Consider the following 24,677-nt stretch of genomic DNA (forward strand, 5'->3'; position numbering starts at 1 on the left):
CATTTCCCTCTACACCCCCCTTTTGAGAATTCATTGACTGGACTAATTGCCGAACACCCTCTACACAGAACGCTAGACGCTAGACACATGTCGAAAGAAACTTTTGGGACAACCTAATAAAAATATCTCTGATTTTCCAGATCAATGGAGAAAATAAACAACCACATGCCAACGCCGTTGACCCTGCAATGTTTCTGCGAAGAGTGCAACAACGATCAAACCCGTGCTACAGGTGGTAGGTCAGAGTCTCGACACGTGTACAAACTTTACTCCGTAATAATGCACCAGGGTGCCACAATGACAGCTGGTCACTACATCGCTTACACGCGGCTACCGGACGAGTCTGCGTTTACAGAGTACTTCCAATGCAACAGGGACAGTAAGAGGCAAGCTTCCAGTCATAGCAGTAGCAGCACGAACACGAATACATTGTCATCGGACAAAGCATCTGGAATATTGAAATACTTCAGAAGTAAACCGAGTGCTAGCGAGTCTAAGGAGCAGTTATTTAGGGTCGGTTGTCGCAGCATGGATTGTTGCGGCGTTAGGCGTCATAAATATCCTAGTACTTGGTTGGAATGCGATGATGAGGCGGTGCATGTGATACCCTTGAGAGAGTTGGAAGGGAAATTAGCGCCCAATCCGCGAAACTCCGCGACTCCTTATCTCTTGTTCTATGTGAGATCTATGGCATAAGATCCTTCGAACGCAGCGATGAGTAGACAGCGGATGAATTTAATTAAATTAAATACTGTTACATTATTTTCAACCAACCTATCAAACATTAGGGTGGCTCTTATTTACACTTGTCAAAAATTTTTGTCAAAATTTCTATGATGGCACCCCCTAGAGTTGTTTCAAATAATTAGAAAACCGTTTGTTTTACGAAAAAAGTAATAAGACGTAAAAGACGCAGCCTCTCCAGATCTACAGGTTTTGTTATAACATATTTTTCGACGCGGTAAATAGTTTCGAAGATATTCGAGAAAAACGATTTTATGAGCATTAAATTAGTTATTTGAATGTTTTAAGGTTCTTGCTCACTAGACCGCACCGCACCAGCACTTTCAGTGGCGCTCACCACTAGAATGGTCTGGGTTAGGTCGTCCGACGGGTTATGGCGCGGCGAACAGCCGCGCCAGTGGCGAACGCCAGTGAAAGTGCTGGTGTCAGCAATGATGCCAGGTCCGTGATACCGTGGTACTAAACCATACCCCCACTATGACCTACTGTTGCCCCTACTTTCCTTTTCCAACGCGCTCGCGCGCTACACTCACCAGCGTACCATGTGACATAGTAGAGGTACGCTGGTGCGTGTAGCGCGCGAGCGCGTTGGAGAAGGAAAGTAGGGGCAACGGTAGGTCATAGTGGGGGCTGGTGGGGCTATGGTTTAATACCACGGTACCGCGATTCTGGCATCAGTGGGTGCCAGTGTAGCCAGATGAGGGGAGTCACGGTGAAATGATGTACCCCCTCTTTGATGACGGGGAATGAGTGGGGCGAATGGGAGACACGTTGCACGTGCGCGAGGAGACCGTGGAGTTTGCGCCTGCGCACGGTGCTGGAATGGAATAGTGGAAGGGGTAGGAGGAGAGTACATGAGCGCCGTTCGGCGCTCATTCTGGCTTCACTGACTGGTGCGGTGCGGTCTAGTGGGCAAGGACCTTAGTCCACACATTTGGGGCACGTTTTCCCGTTATCCGATCGAGCTCAAACTTTGCACACATTTTTTTAAATTATGCGGAACAACTTTTTGGGAGGTGCAATCAAAGAAATTCAAAAGTCGAAAACAAAAGCCACCCTAATCAAACATATTAAGAATAAAAGTTAATTTCTATTTCACTCCATTTCGTTGACAGTCAGGTAGAACATTTTTATTTTGCATAAAGATCTGCTGTCTAGTGACGAGCAACTCGCGGACTGCAGTGGGCCAAAAGCTGAAACCTAATAAACTACGCGCGGTCCGCAACGAATGCAATATTAACCCCTTGCCGTATTCGTATTTTATCGAGTCACAACTCGTCACGAAGAATTTAAACGAAGTCTAACAAATATGAATGTTACGCATTTCTTTTTAAATGAAATAAAATTTTATTCAGTAGTAATCAATGTTTAAGTTTAAGCATTCAAATAAATGTAGCCAGAAAATTTTCTCTTCTCTTCTACATTTCTGGATATAAAGACGTTTTAATCACTGTAACTGTGAAGAAAACGATACAGCAACGGGTTAAATACTTTGTTGCGTCGCCAGCTCCAATTACAGTTTGTGTTCAAGCTACAATTTCCTAGTGCTTCTTTAACAAATTTATTGCTTTAAAGGGTAGACTCTCGTTTCCAGGATTGCAAGAGTACGAGATGCGCCTTCTCATTTCTCGATAATGCATGCGATGGGGGTTTTCAGTAGTCAAAAGCGCTAGATAAATATTCAACCTAGGCCACAATCGTAGTTTGCATTATTCGGCAGTATGTAGCTGTTGCTTTATGCAAATAGATACATACGCAGCCGTAAGCTTCCGCGAATAATGCAAATTACTTAAATTATTTATATTTGGGAGTTTTATAGCGTTGTCAGTTTATAGGGGAAAAATTGTTTCAATACATTAAATTTGAAACATTGACTTTTGGCCACAAAACGCGGGCCTGGCCAACTGTGTACTGCGCGCCGCGCCGCGCCCGATCCCGGCAGTATGCAACAGGACCGAATGTGGCCCGCGAGCCGCCAGTTGCTCGTCGCTGTTCTAACGTATAAACAAAGCATTAAGAGTAAAGTATCATTAGACCTCTGTTTTCTCACTAATGACTGCTCCTGTGATGTCACACACATTCCAAATTACCTTGTACGTACTCTATCGGGCTTAGAGTGTGTATAATTTCTTAGGGAATAAACTAAGTATTGCAATCACATTTAAAACTTTGAATTCGGTAGTTAAGTGATAAGCAATAAACTCGTGGAATCTAAATGACAATGCTACTCAAGTTCTAGCTATCGAATACCATCAAATGTCAATTTGTATTTAGACGATTAATGTTAGTTGGTACGTGGAGTATTTTATCTTTAAGTTATTTCTGTAAAAATAAAAAAGTGTATTCTTCATTTAATCATCTTGTTATTCATAGTTCGTAGACATTCTTGAAACTTAGTAAAAGTGTGAGTACGGTTGTGCGCAACGATTTTGGGAACTTAAACTATAATTACACTGTCCAACAAATTTCAACTTTTTTTGTGATTTCAATATAGTGTCGGGTCCTTCTTGTAGAGTTGTTCGCGTGGATTCTGAATCTGGTTTTAATTTTTTCCTATACGTCCAGTTTTTGAGAAAATGGAGTTTTAAAAAAAGACATATTTTTCAACTTTAAACAAATATTGCGATGTTATTATAAAAGATATTGAATTGTTGTTTACAGCAAAAGATTCTGTAGACTTTCCCGAATACAGTGATATCCAATATTAATACATTATGATTGTTTAAACATGTTTAAACAATGATTAAAGACGGAGATGCACCACTTTTGCACCAATTTGTGCGGATATTTTCGAATTTATCTCAAAAGATAAGGGTCCAGCGAAAAATTGAACTATACCACGCGAAAGAGCAGACTTTTATCTTGAGAAACCCCCCTGTGAAGTTTGCATGGTCGACGTTTTTACCGATCCAGAAAGCAAAATATCTTCGCCCGACATGCGTTGACGCCAGTGGTGCTCTTCATTTATAGTATTTTAGTTGTTGTGTATATAATATATGTATTTTAGTAGTGTATTATATCTGAATAGTGTACACATATATATTAGCATTGTAAATAGTGTAATAGTGTAGTGTGTGAATAAATTATTTTTTTGTTACAAAAGGTATTTTTTGTATTAAATATACTATACACGAGAGACTAACATTAAAAAATACATAAAATAATTTATACAGAATAAATATACTAATAAATAATAAATAACAATAATATAACATTTAATAAAATATTACATATAAGTAAGCTGATATAATTGCGCGTTTATAGCCACGCGCCGTTTCACCGCAGCGCGCCGCGCCGTATCCCGACGAACGACCGCGCTAGTGGAAGAGCACCACTGGCGTCAACGCATGTCGGGCGAAGATATTTTGCTTTCTGGTTCGGTAAAAACGTCGACCATGCAAACTTCACAGGGGGGTTTCTCAAGATAAAAGTCTGCTCTTTCGCGTGGTATAGTTCAATTTTTCGCTGGACCCTTATTTTTTGAGATAAATTCGAAAATATCCGCAAAAATTGGTGCAAAAGTGGTGCATCTCCGTCTTTAATCATTGTTTAAACATGTTTAAACAATCATAATGTATTAATATTGGATATCACTGTATTCGGGAAAGTCTACAGAATCTTTTGCTGTAAAGAACAATTCAATATCTTTTATAATAACATCGCAATATTTGTTTAAAGTTGAAAAATATGTCTTTTTTTAAAACTCCATTTTCTCAAAAACTGGACGTATAGGAAAAAAATTAAAACCAGATTCGGAATCAGCGCAAAAAACTCTATAAGAAGGACCCAACAGTATTTTGAAATCAAATTTGGTGTTGGACAGTGTTATCATCATTATAAGCTTTCAATGCTCATACTATTCAGAATATGTATTATATAATTTTAATTTATAAATATTTGGAAATGATGAACAAAGACATGATATTAAGTCATTCGTCTATTCTTTTTATATTTTATTCGACATTATTAAATTAAACATATTTTTCTTTACCTCAGTTTTCGTATTATTATTTCCTTTGTGATATTTTCTTTCAATTCTAGTTCCTTTCTAGTTACAATCCCGCGCATGCGCAAGAAATTTTGCACCTGTAGCGTGACCATGAAGAAAGAGAGCGTGACCACACGTGACCCGTTGATCATGTAAACATTGTAATGATTGTATAAGATACGAGACATCTCCCTCATACACTATACGCGAGCGCGCCACGCGAAACCGCGAAGTGCTACTTCCCGCGGCGGCCGCGAGGTGGCTACCGCGACGCCGCGGATTCTCGCTAGTAAATAGGTCGCGACAGGAACGCCAAACGACCGATGGAGGCCAGGACGAAGCCCAGCCCAACAGGCAGCCAAGCAGGAGGGCCAACACCGGTACGCGGTCCACCAGCCAAGGTGCGACCCCCGCGACCGAGACCACTGGACGAAGTGGCACCAGCAGGCCCATCCGTCACCGTGGAAGGCTACGTCGCGCAAAAAGCGACGACACTAGAGAAGATGGAGGAGACAGCGCGGAGGAGACAAGAGTCTGGCAGCTCTCAGAAGTCGGCACAATCTCCGGCACCACCAGCCATGACGTCCGTACCACAGTTCAGTGTGGAGGACGAAATGCGGGCCCTGGACGAACTGCTGGCCAACCTCGACCAGTCGAGAGCGATACAGCAGCCACTACCGCCATCACCACCGACCCAGATGGAGGTCGAAACAATCCGGGCACCGACGGAGAAGGTTAAGTTAGTTATAAATTAGGTTAAGTCGACAGACCGTCAATACAGCAGGTAGAAGTCTCGCGCCTCGAAGTAGGAGGGGATGTATAAGACACGAGACATCTCCCTCATACACTATACGCGAGCGCGCCACGCGAAACCGCGAAGCGCTACTTCCCGCGGCGGCCGCGAGGTGGCTACCGCGACGCCGCGGATTCTCGCTAGTGAATAGATCGCGACAGGCGTATAAGTAGGGCGACGGAGGCCGCATCAAATCAGTTCGAGCTACGATCTGGCTATTAGAGAGGATTTTCGAATGCTACGACTGTATCCCGAGCTGTCCCAACCTTTTCCTGCGTACCACGCCAAGGCCCCAAGTGTCATACAACACGGGGAGACCCTTCCTGCGAGAGACGTAAATCTCCGTCGTCCGAAGTGGCTCGCACCACCGGGCATCCTCGACCCAAGTGTCACACGGCACGGGACTCTTCGCCTCAAGTGTCACGCGGCACGAGGAATCCCTAAAACGCTCAGGCGGCACAAACTGCGAGCATCTCGTTCCTGACTACCTGCACCATGCGAAGCATTGTAAGGCCATAAAATGGTCACTGCGGTAACCGCGCTGCGTCGAGATCGTTAGGGAGCCGTCGAGGCACTGTCGCCCGCGTTTATACCGATGCATTGTCGAATACACTGTCTCATGTACTACCCGCTCTATTGTTCGCCGTCATACGATTTCCGCCGTTAACTTCAAGTTGCGTTCGATCATCCGCTCCGCGTTTCACTGCCTTCGCGTTCATCTTGCGCCGCGTTCACTTTGCGTTCCGGTTATTTCGCGTCGTTCTGCGTTCTCATCGTATCACGTTTCGTTCATTTCGCGTCCGCAACTTTATGTATAACTTGCGATAGCCCTACGTTTTATATCCACGTCACCGACCGACGTACATGCTGTGATGAAGGACCTCGGTCCATAATAAAGAGATCTGTTTAACCCGTATCTGCGTTGTTCATTCGTGGCTCAGAAAAACCCTGGACAGCCGAGTGAGCTGGCACATTCTCCCTACGTTCGAATGTAGCTAAAATATTTAACAAAATACCACAATAGCAACTAACGGTTATTATGGAATAAGGAAAAATATCGATATAACTTGTAAATTAATAACAATAATAGTGAAAACAATAATAATATTATTAGTAGTAGGAAATGGTTATAGCAATATTTATTACATATATATAAAAATAGATATTATTGTATCGAATATAAAACATGTGCGAACTAGTAGGGAAAGTAAATATAGTAAATAATAATATAATCATAATGCTAACTATATAAATGAAAGGGATAAGTTCGACCACATTGAATAGTATTGATGTTCAGAATTGATGCGATAGAATTGGATGGGATTCAGGCGCACTTAACACAACAAACTGTATTTTAATCAACAAAATAATCACTTTCAACAATTAACAGCAGAATGAAACAATGAATATAACAGTCAATGTGAAATGTAAATAGAGCGTGTAGATACAATGTGTTCGTGTTCGCGTCTCGTCGTTCACTCACTCTCCAGAGCGAGCGTTAGCTCCTCGCGGCTCCGCGCGGGGTGGGGTGGTTCGCCCGCGATTCCGGAACAATTGATCATTATTGTGTAATTCATGGATGGAGAATCTCTCTTGTTCAAGTAAGTCATTACTGATAGCAGAAGTTAACTCGTAGTTAGCTGGAATAAAATGAACTATACGATCTCTTCTTAGAGACAGGAACTCTGTATTGTAGGTAAAACATGGGGAAGCTAAGGTGTATAATTTGTTGGTGTCGAAATCTTGGATAGGGATCTGCAGATCTTGGTTGGATTTGTCATGCTCTTTCGAACAAGGATTTGCGTCAATTGGGTTGCGACTTGAGTCGATCGTGTCCCATAAATAACTTCCCTCGATGCGTGCACTGCAGCCTGTCCATGGAGACGGTTCTGGGAATTTGCGCGCAGAACTGGAACTACCGACATAGCGTACAGGCGAGGTTTCCCTCGTTGCAAGTACGGGTTTCATCATCGCTTCTCGTTTTCCATCGTTGCGAGTGCGGAGTAGGAATATTCTGAAAACGACGGGGATCGTAGACAACCCGACACTGGATCCAGAAACACTTCCTCCCCTTTTCACTCTTTTATTGAAAGATGTGAGAACGGAGGACTTCACAGCCGGCTCTGGCAGCGGTCATTCGTCCCAAGCTCTCGTCTCCCCAGGGGGGGAGCCAGGGGGCCAAGTCCCCCACCAAGAAAAAAATGTTCAGCTTCCAAAATTAAAATCGCGGAATAGCCCTGGGTACCGATGATAGATATTTTGGCTTAAAAAAAAGGTCATCACGCAAAACCTAGGGCTGGGTTCAACTCGCCCCCCCCCCAAGATTACATCCTGGGTGCGCCACTGATTGGGCCACATGCACGGAGTAGGGTGTCAGACTCACGACTGCTTTAAAAACAAGTTTCACGAGCCGGTCCACATCCCGTAAAACACATTTCCATAAAATGTTGCGTGTGCTCTGGCCGTAGGTGATCCCCGTTCTCGTCCCACGCTCGTCTGCGCGCACTATTGGGCCACACAGAGGGTAGGGTGTCGTCGGGAATAATCGCACATAGGCTTTATGCGAGCGTCACGGACGATTTCCCTCGTTGCAGGGAGAAAGGGTCCTCACTTTACTCCCTGGGACACGATTTACAGTCTCGTCATGTTTGATGGTTATGCAAACGTTGTAGGATTTTAGGGTAGTTCCCTCAAGTGTTTGGGTGTAGAATGCGGATTTGTTGTTCGACTGGGCTAGATTTCCTTTCTCATCCGCCGGTTTCTCGCTAGCAAAGAAACAGGCGACTATAGAAGCTTCACATTTGGAACATTGAGGTATTTTACTAGGATTGCCGCTCACTTCGAAATCAGTAACCGATGTCTTGTTTGCGCAGACAAGCACCTTTTCCTGACGTCTCGAGTGACAATTCCTTTCGAGCTCTACTGGGGTTTGTTGCAAAACCTCATCAGGAATGTTACGAGAGAGAGCATTAGCGTTAGAATTTATACGTCCCGGCTTGTATACTATAATCATATTCGTTTAATTTGATTCTCCATCGCATCAATTTAGTGATTGGATGTTTGGCGCGTTTCGCGAAATTTTTAATAAGTCTACGGTACTACCTAATAAATCCTGGAACGATTTATTTGCTTTTCAATTTGAGATAACTAGAGAGCTTTGCCGTCCATACCTGGATTACCGATCCAAGCTGAACGAGCTAATGAGGGTTGGACTTCAAAACCTTTCAATTCGACCGTCAGTAAAGTAATATTTACCTCATCGTAAGTAAGTATTAATGGCTAACAGTTTTATGTGACCTTTGTCTTGCGAGACAATAGCTTCTCCAATGTCAACTCCCGACCTGCAGTTTATTTGTCTAGCCTACTCTTCCTTTTCGGGTTTTAATGGCAATTTTAACTAATGTCTTGGTTCGCGGCGGTAAGTCAAACGAAGGGTGGTTGCAAAACGGGATTTCTTTATTCCTAAAGGTTATTGAGCACGGCAATTTTTCTCGAAAAGCTAAAAGAGCTTGTTGTTTTGTAAGGAATGCCATTTCAATGATTTCGACCTGTTCTATGGGAAAACCATGGTCAACTACCTGAAATTTCATTTCAACGTTCAACATATTGAGAGTGATCTACCATAGGTCCAGCGAGTTCCCGCTCCAATGCCACTCAAATGGTAAACGATGTTAGTATCAACGTGGGCTTCTGCAGAAATCGCGTTTTCTTTGATCAAATCTAATTGTGAACCGGTGTCGATGAGAAAATACCCCCGACTATTGTAGAAAAGGTCTAAAATTCTAAAATTATGACGGAGGGTTGCGTTGCTCGGTCCTGACTGAGATAGTAACTAACCTGGTAGAGTAGGGTCACGCTTTTATGGGGCTACACTCTTCGTAGCGCTGTCCCGAAGAGCGAGATTGGGTTTAAATTACGCCTAGGTGCAATGTATGATGACGAATGATTATCACTACGTCGTTCCCAATGGCACTTGGTAAAACAATTAAGCTCGTTATGACCTTTCCGTTTACCAGCAGTTTTCCTATGCATGATCCAGTTTCTGACAGGTACGGTAATAAAGGGCGAGCGACGATCCTCTCTGCTTCGTATTGCCCGGATTTCATTTACCCGAATCGTCTCTACGTTATCGCGAAAACGTCACGTCTAGAATTTTCATTCCGGGCCGCGCTCGCGACAGTCGTTTCGCACGTGTTTTTCTCGACGGACACGAGCCCTATCCTTTTGATATTGCTCCTCGTCCATCGCCAAATCGATGGCTGCTTGAAGAGTCGCGGGTTTTCTTTGACGAACCTGAGTCTCGATTGTACTACTCAATCCCGTGATATAGCAGCTGCAGGCGTTATCTATGGCCCTAGTCCGTACCCCACTCGATATCCGACCTTTTTTCCCTCTCGATCGCGTCGAGTATGTCGTCTAATAGCTCATTAACGCGATTTCCGTACTAGAGTGCGGATTCTCCGTGTTCTTGGGATATGTTAGACATACGCGTTTGGAGGGTGTTTGGGGTGTGTCTCGGGGTAAATGCGCAAAATTAGGCAAGATCTCCGAAGCTAATTTTAAGGAAATTCGACACCCAGCGTCGGATTCGGCATTAGAAGCAGCGGAGGTTGAAGGTGAACCATCTATACCTAAATTTTCGTACCGTTCAGGTGCAACCGATGGAGGTAAGTGTCCCGGTGGTCGAACGAATGGTCTATCGATTTCGAATGGAATGATCTGGGACTCGTGAGAAGGGTTGAAATCAAGAGAGAAATCAGAGGAGCTATCGGATCCTGAAGTTCCCTGCGGGCACGCGACAATCCACGAGCTAGTCGATCGGCTACAATTACTCATGTTACCTAATCTAAATATGACAACTAGTCTAATCCTAACTGGTCTAATCCTAACTGGTCACTCAAGATAGAAATGTAGATCGCGCGTCTTCCGGTTGAGGTGAAGGGTTGACGATGTCCAGTGCTGATGAATTCCGGGTGATTAGGTCCGCATAGGCGTTGCTCTCTTCTTCGAATTGGTGTTGGATGTTCAACGATCAGGATGGCAGGTGTAAGCAGGTATTCGTCCTTTGCCAGTGATTTCAGGGTTGCTTTAGGCTAGCTTCCGTGGCCGCTGATAATCACCTCTTCCGGTATTCACCCGTCGCTCCATGGGGAAACCACGAAAAACCCAGGAGGGAAGAGTGGCACGATTGTCGATTGAGTTCAGTTCAAAGTTCAAAGTCCACCTGCACCTTTTGTTCACTTGCACTATTGTTTCAGTTCGAATTTAAAGTCACGAATGTTTGAAATAAAGCGCGCACTCGAAAGTTGGCGTATCCCACCGCTGTCACCACTGTGATATTCGTCTCGATTCCGTAACCGCTAATCTTGGCTCCAGGTGGCGCGAACGGATAATGTCTCTATATTTCGCGGCAAGGATTCGAACGCCTGGAATACTAAAGTATAAAGTATAAACTCCCAAACGCGGCTCGATTTGGATAGCGAGGGAGTTGATGAAATGACTTTTACGCGAGAAATTTTGAAGTAAAATTAGAGACTTTTCTCTATATTTCGGTTTTAAAATCAACAACTTTTTGCTAGAAGGTGGTCTGCAGTTGATCAGAGGATTTTCTGAAGTGCCATTCTGTTCCTCTGCTTCTTCCATCAGCCTTCTCGTTCCAGGGTGCGTCTTTGGTGGGGCGTCGTGAGGCCCAATCGGAAGGGTAGTCTCCTCCCCTAAGTCGATGTCGCGTAGTAATCTTGCGGGGGAAGATGTCGTGGGCGTTCCAATTTCCCACGCTCGGTGCGTAAGGCATCGTAGGGGTGGCCCAGGGCAACTTTCTAAGAGCGTGCACGTGTACAAACATGTCGCGTGCTTGGTCATCGTTGTTCGATTTCTCCTAAAAAAAGGTCCTTTGTTCAAGGCAGCAAATTTACGATCCCATGTCCTTGATGAAAGTTGGAGAGCTATCCTCGGGTCTTCGATTTCTCCTTTGTTCAAGCAAATTTATGATCTAACGTTCTTGACGAAGGTTGGAGAGCTGGAGTGGTGTCCTCGGGTCCGCTTCCCTCGCTGTCCTCCACTTAAGGGGTGTTAATCCCGCGGAGCTGTTTCCGTCCTTTTTGGGTTCCAGATGGCCTTCCTCTCCTGTATTTTCCCTATTCGAGTGACCTTCTACCTATATTGCAATATTCTCTAACTATATGCCTACGACATTGCGATTAACGGGTTACTAATTACTTTGAGATTCAAATTCGCGCGGTAACGCGACTATAATACTAGCTAAAATGGCGCTGTTCCGATCAGCGGCATCACAAAGGTTTGCAGAAAAATAACTTTGAACAATGTAATGTAAAGAAAGATAAATATAGACTTTATTTAATTGAACTTTTAGTTGTCGACTCTATAATCTGAGAGTTCTATCTGCCCCATATTTGCCTCGTCCTGAAGTTTCTATATTCTTCCAGCATCCTTTTCCTTAGCCAATAGGAAAATTCGGATCTTCCGGCTGAACGTTGATTTGTCGGGTGGCTCGTCTTCGGTTGCTGCTCGATGATGATTGGTGGTGGAGGTGCCTCAATAGCGCGCGCACGAGAGTGGGGTACATGCGAGGGTGAAGGCCCGTCAAAACAAGGGTCGTGGGACCGAGCGAGAGAGAGGTCCGAGGGAGTTCCAAGAGGTCCTTGACTGAGAATTTACGACTTCTTCTTTTATTCTAAGCCTAAGTTATCGTGCCTGAATAAAATATACATATAACCGGTAAGCGACGATCTGTCCCGCGCAGCGGCGCATGCGCAATCATCCAACACACACACATCATAGAAACGCGCCTCAGTCTCACAATACACACTGTTATACAGTCATATTTCAAAATCAAGTTATAACAAATTTTGCGAAATTATTGGGGTGACTAAGGTACTCCATTTTAGCCCAACTTTGTACTTTACTGACGCTAAAATCGTCGTGCACGAGCAAAAAAAGCGCACAATTTCTCATCACTGCCCCACCGTAGTGCCCACTGTGAGAGGCCTTCGATGGCGCACAATACGATGGCGCACGATGGGATGGCGCACGCTCAATTGGACACAGCTCTTTTGCGCACACGGCTGTTTGGCGCACAGCGGGAGTGCACACCACAGAATATGAATTGCGCACATGTAGAATTGGACACAAAATGGATTGCGCACGGAACGAGAATTCAGCTGTTGTTTACCATCGTGATTTGTGCTGGGTTATTAGTTTATGGTTATATTTTCTAGTTATATTTTCTATATATGCATGATATGTCTATATATAGTATCAGAATTTTTCAGTTGGGTTAGTTTTACGGGTTATTGCCCAATGAGCACAGGACTATCCTATGTTCGTCCGAGGAACGTCTACTTCGGACGTTCGGGACGATCGGAAAACGTCCAGAATATCCTAGTAAGGGGCTAGTAATATCCTAGTTAACAGCCTCTGAATGGTCATGTTACGAAGTAGAATATCCTGAGAACGTACGGTGGCGACATACCTAGAAGGTTTTTAGACTGTTCGAAAGTACCGTTCTCCGGAAATTCCTAGAAGAGGTTTTTAGACTGTTCGAAAGTAACGTTCTCCGGAAATTCGGACATTTTGTGAACGATTAAAGAAGTAACAACATTTATTTAAAATTCCATTTATTTTATGATTTTTTTCGCATTTGGTATATGTAACAAACAAGATTTTACAAGATTATACGGAAATTTACGAACATAACAAGATTTTAAGTACATTTGCTTCTTATTTCCGACTGCTGCAAATTCTTGGCTCCGCTTCCTGCTGTCTTCTTTCAAACTCTCTGAGTCTGTTTAGAGTCAGCAAATCCCCGCTGGAGGCAGTAACTAGAAATGAAATATGTTTTTATGATAAAAGATATACTAATAACAGTAATAGGATGAGATGTACAGCTATGAATGTAATAAATTTATGTTCAATATGTAGAGCGATTCTTTTTTGTATCTACATACCAATGTTGGTTTTCTTCTCCAATCTTAGGGGAGTGGGTAAAATTGTCTTTTCTGTCCCACACAATACGGTTTTCCTTCGTTTTGACTTCTTCGCCGCTTGCGTATAGTCACAACTCGTTACAGACGAGAACACTCCTCATCTTGGATTTCCAGGATTCATCGTCTACTTTGTCGATATCCTGCGCGCCGTGTAAATAGTACCTTCATTTTTTGATCGCGCAATGGCGGCGATTTCAGCTTCAGTAGTCGATGAGATGGCGTCAGATGGGGTACCTCGAACACCCCGCAGTGCGCCGGAGCGGAAATAGTAACTTCAACAGCGCCACTCGAGGTGAACTACGAAGACAGAGAGCAGATTTGTTTCTCGCAGGAAAGACACTGACAGAGAATATGAAACAGCTTGATTTTTTCGATCACGCGGGTAAGCTGCATTTCGCGAAGAAGCAATATTTTTTTATGCTCTTTGTGTTAAAATATTCTCTGCATTATTGCCTACTCCCGCACAAAGCCCTTTTTGGCAATTTGACTCTTGGAACTTTATAAACAACAAAAGTGTACGTTTTTATAGAAGAACTTTTTTTCTGTACAACTTTTCCAAAAAAGAGCTCTGCATGCTAATCCGCAATAATACAGGGAGTATTTCAACGCAAAGAGCATTTGGAAAAAGTGCACAGAAAAAAAGTTCTTCTATAAAAACGTACAGTTTTGTTGTTTATAAGGTTCCAAGAGCCAAATTGCAAAAAAGGGCTCTGTACGGGACCCCGCAATAATGCAGAGAATATTTAAACACAAAGAGCATCAAAAAATATTGCTTCTTCGCGAAATGCGGCTTACCCGCGTGATCGAAAAAATCAAGCTGTTTCATAGTCTCTGTCAGTGTCTTTCCTGCGAGAAACAAATCTGCTCTCTGTCTTCGTAGTTCACCTCGAGTGGCGCTGTTGAAGTTACTAGTTTTGGTCCGGCGCACCCGGCCTAGGGACCTTTGGTAAAACCTAAGAAACGGCCATTCCTAAAGCGTCCAAAATTTAATTCCTAGATACATTCTTGGGAAGTACTGAATGGACGCAGGACGTTTGGACGTGAACTGGACCTGAAACGTACGTTTTGGGGAGGTCCGTGGCTACTTGGGTGTGTAAGATGTTATAAATTATAATATTATAAATTATAAGATATATACCGATAACACTCCCTAAAAAAAAGTATGAGCGAAACAAATATTGAATTTTCAAATTTGGATATATTTTATGTGTTGCAGAAATGATTTTTGACGCTACCTGTCATTATTGAAAAACTTGTAAGTACACAAGGTGTATTATCTAATTTATTTTAGAAATCCTTAAGTGATTTAATGTTATTTACAACATTAAAAGTAAATAAAGCTTCCTTGTTTCATGTATTACTTACCATTTTACTAATTTTTGGTTTTGGAACGAGTCCTGTGTATTTGTAATATATTTTAAAATAATTATATTGTTATATCCAACTATATTTATATACATAATATAATGATTACGTACATTAATTCTTGAAAAATTGTTTTAGGTCATCGTGTCGTCACTAAGATATGCTGCAACTTTTCTTCCGCCAAAAATGCTGGTCCGGTCTAGTTCAGGACGTATTAGTACATATACAGGGTGTCCCAAACTAAGTGTAAGTCCCGGAAATGGGAGGTTCCTGAGACCATTCTAAGAGACATTTTCCTTTGCACCAATGTCAACTGCGGCTTTGTTTAGGAGTTATTAACGAAAAACACGGACCAATCAGAGCGCGCCCTGGGCCGCCGCGCCACACAGTGGTTCCAAACGCCCAAAAGCTGGCCAAAACCCCAAAAATGAATTATGAGCTAGGACGTTTTTACCCATTGGGATGGTTACTCTAATAGTGACTCCGTAGTGGGGTAAACGGGAAAATTCTTGCATTTTTTTACCTGAGTTGCAATCGTAAACTCTGTCTCAGGAGAGAAGGGACTTGGGTAACGACCAGTTTACGTCGTTCGCTGCGCAGGTTCGCCCTGATTGGTAGTACTCCCAATGCACAACGCATGCGCGCAGTGGCACTGAAGCGACGCCACGCGCCGCAGCGCTGCAGACTGCCTCATTCGCGTTCTACCGGGTGTACTCAGGTGTACTGCATTACGCACGCTTCCACAGTTTTCTTTGTGTTCTCTTTGCACAGTGTTTTTGAAATGTCAAAATTATGTAGATACAATATATTAACACACATCTACAAAAAATGTACAAATTATATATAAAATTAAATAAAACATATTGGGTCTTTACATAATTCAATCATATTCTTTTTGTGTAAATCGTAATTTGTACATTTTTTGTAGATAAGTGTTAATATAATAACACATATCTACAAAAAATGTACAAATTATACAAATAAATTAAATATATTATTTATTACGCGTGCAAATAGTCCCGATTTCCCATTCCGAATCATTTCATGCTAACCCGTTTCACTCCGGTACACCGTGTACATGAATACTCGCGTCGAGTAGAGTGGGGAGTGGGTAGTGGAGTGGGAGTTCGGAGGTTCGCAGCAAGCCGCTGCCTCAGTCGAGCTGCGCGAATTGAGTCCCTTCTCTCATGAGACAGAGTTTAGTCGAAACTTCGCTTTCGTTAGACAGGCATTTTTCACGCGCGTGAGCGTACGTACGAAATATAAGTGCAAAGTGTATAAGTTATATTGGAAGCTACTGATTTTTATACTACATAATGGATACAGTTTGTGGAGGTAAGTTCAATCATTTTTAGTGATGAATTGTTAATGTTAACCGGTTAACAGTTACACGGAAGGGGAACGTAAAATTTGACGCATACATTTTAAAGATGTAGTGATAAGTTAAAACCTCCAAACACCTCCAGCAAATAACTTACATAGGGTCTTAGATTATACTATTATCTTGCAAAATCTAAAATCTTAACTGCCGAGTACTGCCATTTCTCACGTACCACCATTTTATTTAGCTCAGTGTAAGCATTTTATTAGCTTTCACCAAAATATCTCGGAAAGTATGAATGATACTAAAAAATGTTTGAAATAAAAATTTTACGGTCTGAAGGAACACATTTGACGATGGTATGCGTTTGACTTATTAGTGACCTTGAAACGTCCTGCGAAGGTCACGGGTCAATTTTTGAAAAAAAGGGTTATTTTTTCATATATTCTTATAGCTGACATTCAAACAATTTCAAAACAATATAATAACATTATTTTGCGTTAATTTGTTACCGAGATATAAACGTTTTAATAAGAGAGCTAGAGAGGAAGCGATCTTTAAGGGACAGACAGGTCTAAGTAAATTAATTTATAGAAGTAATTAATTAACTTTTTAATTAATTCTTAGATAAAATGTTTCAAATATTGATTTCTATTATTTACTTTCAGGGTCTCGTAATAACGAAATCCGATTGACGAGAAAACAGATTTTTCAAATAATTAAGTGTTATTTGAATAGTGATATTACTATAATATCTGAACACCTTCGGAATCAGATATGCGAACAGCACGGGAAATAAATTGATGTAAATCATGAAACAAAGACTGCATTAGGGATTTTAATTTCTAAAATTAAGACAAAATGGCAAAGTGTAAAGAGAACGGAAGATTCCTTTATTAGAAGGTTTGCTACGTGGCTTAATGTATCTGTTGCATTCCGTATACCTGCAGACAGCGACAATCATGCGAACATCATTGGCCGTCCTTTAGAATTTGAAACCTCCAGCGAAAGATCAAAGCGAAGAAAAACAGCAGATATTCGGGAAAATTTTTCAGATGATGCATTATCGTATGCAACTCAAATGAGTTTCCGAGCATCTTCTTGTGCTTTGTGGTCGCAATACGTACGATACACCTCGGAATGCCAATTTTTGAACAGAAGTAACAATTTTTTAACGTATGCGTTCGCCATATTGGATCCGCCATTTTGTTTTTTCGAATTTTGAGTTCAGATTTGTAATCAGCGGACCCGAAAACCATAGTATACTAATTTTTGAACAGAACTAACAATTTTTTAACGTATGCGTTCGCCATATTGGAGCCGCCATTTTGTTTTTTCGAATTTTGAGTTCAGATTTGTAATCAGCGGACCCGAAAACCATAGTATACTAATTTTTGAACAGAACTAACAATTTTTTAACGTATGCGTTCGCCATATTGGAGCCGCCATTTTGTTTTTTCGAATTTTGAGTTCAGATTCGTAATCAACGGACCCGAAAACCATGGGATACCAATTTTTGGAAAAATTGAAGTACGTTTAGGGGTTTTGGCCAGCTTTTGGGGATTTGGAACCACTGTGCGCCGCGCCGGCAAGCGAGTGTCGGTGGTACGCCGTGACATCGCAACGAACAAGAGTTTCTCGATTATGTGAATGCTCTCCGATTTCAATGAGCTTTGGATATGTGGTCAAGACCATTATTCTGAACAACATTTCTCTTTAGAATTTGTGGCTGTAGGCTTTAGTTTACGAGATTATCGCGAGAAACTTCACTTGTAAATTTATTATGGGTGTTCATGATAGCGGACACGGCCTGCTAATGTTTCCGAAACTAAAGCCGACCGTCAACCATTTCAAAGGAAAAAGATATTTAAAACGTCGAGTTTTATAACATTATTTCAAGGCCATTGAAATCGATGAAGACCCGGATCATCCTTACCCGACTTACGGCAACTTTACCCGAACGAGAAAAGAGGCAGAAACTGATTGTTTCAAAAACTTACTTATTCAGCCGTACATCCATTTGCTGCTTCGAAATGTGTGTCAATGGGTCAGTTGGTGACGAACTGCACAGGTGTCTTCAGGTATACGACAGTACCGCAATCCAAGGGGCGTACAGCCAAGTCAACGAACTGCACAGACGGTGGTAGAAGGCCTAAGGGATGCGCGGTCAAGTCGATGATCCAGAATTTCACTTTCACTTTCGAATCGATAAATAATTCGTATGTTTATTTCACATAGATGCCTTGAAATTTCTCCACACTCACAATCACTGTTCACATTTGTCAACACATAGTTATGCACTAATAATAATTGCCATATCCCTTGTACTGCTGCACAAATCACAACAATCAGGTAATGCAATCACTAGACCGCGGATTTCATGCATTTGTAGCAAACATGAGTAGGTGCATTTTAATACAGTAGAGAGATTAAAATAATTTCAAAACACCATAGTATTATTTTCAACTTCTTAAAATGATCACAGTGAGAATCAAATATCTGTCTGGCTCCTGTCCCTTGTAATAGCGGCAGCCAACATTAATTTTGCATAAAGATCCGCAGTCTAGTGATTAGTTTATATATCAATATCAAAAACACAGCTAATACTAACCGTTAGCTTTGAATTGACAAGTCTTTGGAGATGTGCTCTCTACCGCGGCTCTAACGACACTGATTTTCCGCAACATTTTTCTAAAGAATTTAGGAAGGGCATTTAGAGTGTCGAAATTCGAAATGCACGCTGTAGCACGTTTATGAAAACGACGGGACGGTTAGACGAAAACCAGAATGCTAGAAGGACCGATGTAAGATTTATGGCAAACACATGTTTAGTTTTTCCTGCAGATTGGTACGCAGAGTCGATGGGTAACCATTCGAAAACGTCGTCTGTCCTTTTAGAAAGTTTCTTAAGGAAGGTATAGGACAATAGGGACGCTCTCTACGCTGACCTGACATTTTTACCCCTTGCTGGGTAAAAGGACGGATGACGTTTTCGATCGCGCGGTTACCCATTGACTCTGCATCCCAATCTGCAGGAAAAACTAAACATGTGTTTGCCATAAATCTTACAGCGGTCCTTCTAGCATTCTGTTTTTCGTCTAACCGTCCCGTCGTTTTCGTAAACGTGCTACAGCGTGCATTTCGAATTTCGACACTCTAAATGCCCTTCCTAAATTCTTTAGAAAAATGTTGCGGAAAATCAGTGTCGTTAGAGCCGCGGTAGAGAGCACATCTCCAAAGACTTGTCAATTCAAAGCTAACGGTTGCTATTAGCTGTGTTTTTGATATTGATATTTAAACTAATCACTAGACTGCGGATCTTTATGCAAAATTAATGTTGGCTGCCGCTATTACAAGGGACAGGAGCCAGACAGATATTTGATTCTCACTGTGATCATTTGAAGAAGTTGAAAATAATACTATGGTGTTTTGAAATTATTTTAATCTCTCTACTGTATTAAAATGCACCTACTCATGTTTGCTACAAATGCATGAAATCCGCGGTCTAGTGATTGCATTACCTGATTGTTGTGATTTGTGCAGCAGTACAAGGGATATGGCAATTATTATTAGTGCATAACTATGTGTTGACAAATGTGAACAGTGATTGTGAGTGTGGAGAAATTTCAAGGCATCTGTGTGAAATAAACATACGAATTATTTATCGATTCGAAAGTGAAAGTGAAATTCTGGATCGTCGACTTGACCGCGCATCCCTTAGGCCTTCTACCACCGCCTGTGCAGTTCGTTGACTTGGCTGTACGCCCCTTGGATTGCGGTACTGTCGTATACCTGAAGACACCTGTGCAGTTCGTCACCGACTGACCCATTGACACACATGTCGAAGCAGCAAATGGATTTACGGCTGAATAAGTAAGTTTTTAAAACAATCAGTTTCTGCCTCTTTTCTCGTTCGGGTAAAGTTGCCGTAAGTCGGGTAAGGATGATCCGGGTCTTCATCGATTTCAATGACCTTGAAATAATGTTATAAAACTCGACGTTTTAAATATCTTTTTCCTTTGAAATGGTTGACGGTCGGCTTTAGTTTCGGAGACATTAGCAGTCCGTGTCCGCTATCATGAACATCCATAATAAATTTACAAGTAAAGTTTCTCGCGATAATCTCGTAAACTAAAGCCGATCGCCAAAAAGTCTAAAGAGAAATGTTGTTCAAAATAATGATCTTGACCACATATCCAAAGCTCATTGAAATCGGAGAGCATTCACATAATCGAGAAACTCTTGTTCGTTGCGATGTCACGGCGTACCACCGACACTCGCTTGCCGGCGCGGCGCGGCGCGGAGGCCCAGGGCGCGCTCTGATTGGTCCGTGTTTTTCGTTAATAACTCCTAAACAAAGCCGCAGTTGACATTGGTGCAAAGGAAAATGTCTCTTAGAATGGTCTCAGGAATCTCCCATTTCCGGGACTTACACTTAGTTTGGGACACCCTGTATATCGGCAACATGTGAGAGAAAATTTAAGGTGAGCGCATACTAGAGGGTCGCGGGAAGGCCGCGGATGGTCTCGGGAAGGCCAAAGCCGACGATGAACGTCCACGCGGGAAGAAATCTCTAGCGGGCCGACGGCTCCACAGCAGGGAGCAGGGCTCTCTGAAAGAATGGTCCCTTTCCCTAAAAGAGGTAGGGAGCCCACGGAGACCTTTTTTTCTGCCACGCACAGCAGGTAGCCCTGCTCCCTTGCCGCATGGTCGTCCATCGGTGGCTTTGGCCTTCCCGAGACGATCCGCGGCCTTCCCGAGACCCCCTAGTATGCGCTCACCTTTAACGGGCGATTCTTCAAGACAATATGAGACGAAAATCAAGAATAAAAATGGTGATATTTGTTTTCAATGGATGAAAATCATCAATATGATGTTAAAATCTGATTTAAATATTTTAGATAAGTAAATTCTGTCTATGAAAAGTTAGTTCAAAAGTAATGGACATGATACTTTGTGATTTCTTTAATTATATTATACAGACGATGCAATCTGTGCCAATTACAATTCTGTGATATCGGGATGCTGGAAAAAATTAAAATTTAGAAAAATGGCGCAAACTTGTTACATAAAGAATTGTAAGGAATCACAAAACTGTGATGACAATCCTTGTACGTTAAGAAATATGTCGTAAGTACAGGCAAAGTAAACACAATCTACCTTCCGTATTATTCAGCTTTAAATCTGCTGCTCCGCACCTATTCAGGCTACATTCAATATTTGCCTATAATATTGTAATAAAGCGTTTATAAATAAACGTCATATAACATTTTTTTTCGTATTTTCACTTGTAGATCATGCTCCTACAATCTTGCCGGAAAAGTAGCCTGTATACAGGGTGTCCCAGATCAAGTGTCGTTCCTTGAAATGGGAGGTTCCTGAGACCATTCTAAGAGACATTTTCCTTTGCACCAATGTCAACTGCGGCTTTGTTTAGGAGTTATTAACGAAAAACGCGGACCAATCAAAGCGCGCCCTGGCCCGGCGCGCCAAGCCGCGCCGGCAAGCGAGTGTCGCGGTACGCCGTGACATCGCATCGTGACGGCGTGGCGGCCCAGGGCGCGCTCTGATTGGTCCGTGTTTTTCGTTAATAACTCCTAAACAAAGCCGCAGTTGACATTGGTGCAAAGGAAAATGTCCCTTAGAATGGTCTCAGGAACCTCCCATTTCAAGGAACGACACTTGTTCTGGGACACCCTGTATACAGGGTGTTCGACTACAGGTGGGAGAAAATTTAAGGGATGGTTCTCGACGATAATATAAGACGAAAATGAAGTATAAACTAGAGGGTTATTGTTGCTCGCTCGCTTCGCTCGCTCGCGAGTAGGGTTGTTTTTACTCGCTCGCTTCGCGAGCTCGCGGATAGGACTGCTCTTGCGAAAGGGTTAGTGGTACGCATGGCTAGTAGTACCTATAGCTATTAATGTTTTTTTTGATTTGGTGTATGACTCTCCACGAGCCACACAAAGAACTTCCCGATTCGTTAGTTGCAGTATATTATTATCATTATTAAGTGTACGTTTTAAGAAGATTATACGTTTTCAGGGAAATTCAATAGTTTTCTACTTATCGAAATGTTTGCTATATGGCGTCGCATTAAACCAACATCGTATGCTCGTTGCTCGCTTGGTTCCTTGTTATAGCAGAGTAATGTTGCAAAATAAATTGCAAATGCTCCACAATCAAACGCATTGTTTTGATATTGTACTTTGTGAAATATATATTTCCTATTATATTTGTAAAGGGCATTCAAATAATCTATTACATCATGGTTCAAATGATTAGCATTAAAACTATCATAAATGTGTACATTGCCGTTACCATCAGATCTTGTGCAAATCCAATGTCCTACTACCTTTTTTCCAATTTCACCAGTGTATATTATCGGAATATTCGTCTCATGTTCTGGGATCTCTTGTAAATTACTCAAAAAAGCTCGAACGTAACCAGTATCTTGAGCAAAATTGTATATTCCACGCTCGTTTAGTTTTCTGTTCATAATGTCGTGAAATAAATTAATATGTTTATCTTGTAAATAACAATCAGGTTTTATGACTTCTTTACATTCGGCTGTTTCTAAAGCATAGTTATAACCATCATTGAGGAAACATTCTGCAGGCACTGCATATTCATGATTATTTTGCTCGATATGCTGGTCCGAGATCATTATACATTCATCAAAAATTGTAAAATTTTCAGAATTCATTTTTTGATTTGTGATTGTTACATCTGTTTTCTCTAGATTCTTTTCTTTTTTCATATTTGACAACCTTCTTATCGAGGATTGCATAAATGGGCTTATGATAGCTGAAATATGTTTCATAAACACCGCAATCTATATCATCAACATTTGAGAAAATGATATCCATTTGCGTATTCAAATTGGTCGTTATACTATTGGATGGTAATTTAGTTTTTAAATTGTACTTGTTCAAAAGATTAATCAAATAATTATTACCATTATCCTTGCAATTTAATATATTGTAATTGAAATCACCTATCAAAATGTTTTCACTTTCAATTGTAATTTTATTCATTATTCGTTGTACAACGCTACCAAACATAGAATTAGTAGCTTTTGGTGATTTATAACCACTTATTATATAATAATTTCTGATTGTAAAAGTAAACAGTTCTACATGCACATTTGAACTAAATTCCTGTTCAACAAATAATTTTTCTATTAATAATTCTGTTTTTCCATAACAAATTAATCCGCGGTTGTTGTTGTCAATGTCGGATAGGAGTAATATATCATAATTTAAAATATTCAACTCATCATCGGTTTTCGTTAATGTTTCACTAAAAATTAATATATCGCTTCGCTGAAACCATGAATCTTTATTTATATGAATTAATTTACTTGTCAAAGTACCAATATTTTGATATACATATAACTATTAATCCGTTTTCATTGACCAAATTACACTGTCCAACAGCCAAAAAGTATTTCGATTCCCACTATGCGATTCCTGTAGAGTTTTCCGCGCTGATTCCGAATCTGGTTTTAATTTTTTTCCTATACGTCCAGTTTTTGAGAAAATGGAGTTTAAAAAAAAGACATATTTTTAAACTTTAAACAAATATTGCGATGTTATTATAAAAGATATTGAATTGTTCTTTACAGCAAAAGATTCTGTAGGCTTTCTCGAATACAGTGATATCCAATACTAATACATTATGATTGTTTAAACATGTTTAAACAATGTTTAAACAATGATTAAAGACGGAGATGCACCACTTTTGCACCAATTTTTGCGGATATTTTCGAATTTATCTCAAAAAATAAGGGTCCAGAGAAAAATTGAACTATACCACGCGAAAGAGCAGACTTTTATCTTGAGAAACCCCCCTGTGAAGCGTGCATGGTCGACGTTTTTTTCGAACCAGAAAGCAAAATATCTTCGCGCGACATGAGTTTCCGTCAGTGGCGCTCGGGACGGGATACGGCGCAGCGACGGGATACGGAGCGGCGAACGACCGTTCTGGTGGTGAGCGCCACTGGTGACTACTCATGTCGGGCGAAGATATTTTGCTTTCTGGTTCGAAAAAAAACGTCGACCATGCAAACTTCACAGGGGGGTTTCTCAAGATAAAAGTCTGCTCTTTCGCGTGGTATAGTTCAATTTTTCTCTGGACCCTTATTTTTTGAGATAAATTCGAAAATATCCGCAAAAATTGGTGCAAAAGTGGTGCATCTCCGTCTTTAATCATTGTTTAAACATGTTTAAACAATCATAATGTATTAGTATTGGATATCACTGTATTCGGGAAAGTCTACAGAATCTTTTGCTGTAAAGAACAATTCAATATCTTTTATAATAACATCGCAATATTTGTTTAAAGTTGAAAAATATGTCTTTTTTTTAAACTCCATTTTCTCAAAAACTGGACGTATAGGAAAAAAATTAAAACCAGATTCGGAATCAGCGCGGAAAACTCTATAAGAATCGCATAGTG

The 24,677-nt window shown here is 41.4% G+C and overlaps 1 protein-coding gene and 1 long non-coding RNA gene across 7 annotated transcripts in view; both read left to right on the top strand.

Moving 5' to 3' along the window:
• Positions 1 to 2,395, top strand: part of Usp1 (ubiquitin specific protease 1) — a 72,697-nt gene extending 70,302 nt beyond the window's left edge. For all 6 annotated transcript variants that reach the window (XM_076445611.1, XM_076445612.1, XM_076445609.1 and 3 more), the window contains one exon: positions 141 to 2,395. In XM_076445611.1, coding sequence (XP_076301726.1) covers positions 141 to 696 — 556 coding nt within the window. In that variant the 3' untranslated portion in view covers positions 697 to 2,395. The remainder of the gene's footprint in view (positions 1 to 140) is intronic.
• Positions 2,396 to 14,349: 11,954 nt separating this feature from the next.
• On the top strand, positions 14,350 to 17,834 carry LOC143219750 (uncharacterized). The gene is made up of 3 exons (XR_013011444.1): positions 14,350 to 14,620; positions 14,748 to 14,786; positions 15,035 to 17,834. It is a non-coding gene; the product is annotated as an uncharacterized LOC143219750 (long non-coding RNA).
• Positions 17,835 to 24,677: the final 6,843 nt, after the last annotated feature.

The sequence above is a fragment of the Lasioglossum baleicum genome, unplaced genomic scaffold (genome assembly GCF_051020765.1).
Source record: "Lasioglossum baleicum unplaced genomic scaffold, iyLasBale1 scaffold0065, whole genome shotgun sequence".
Lineage (NCBI taxonomy): Eukaryota > Metazoa > Arthropoda > Insecta > Hymenoptera > Halictidae > Lasioglossum > Lasioglossum baleicum.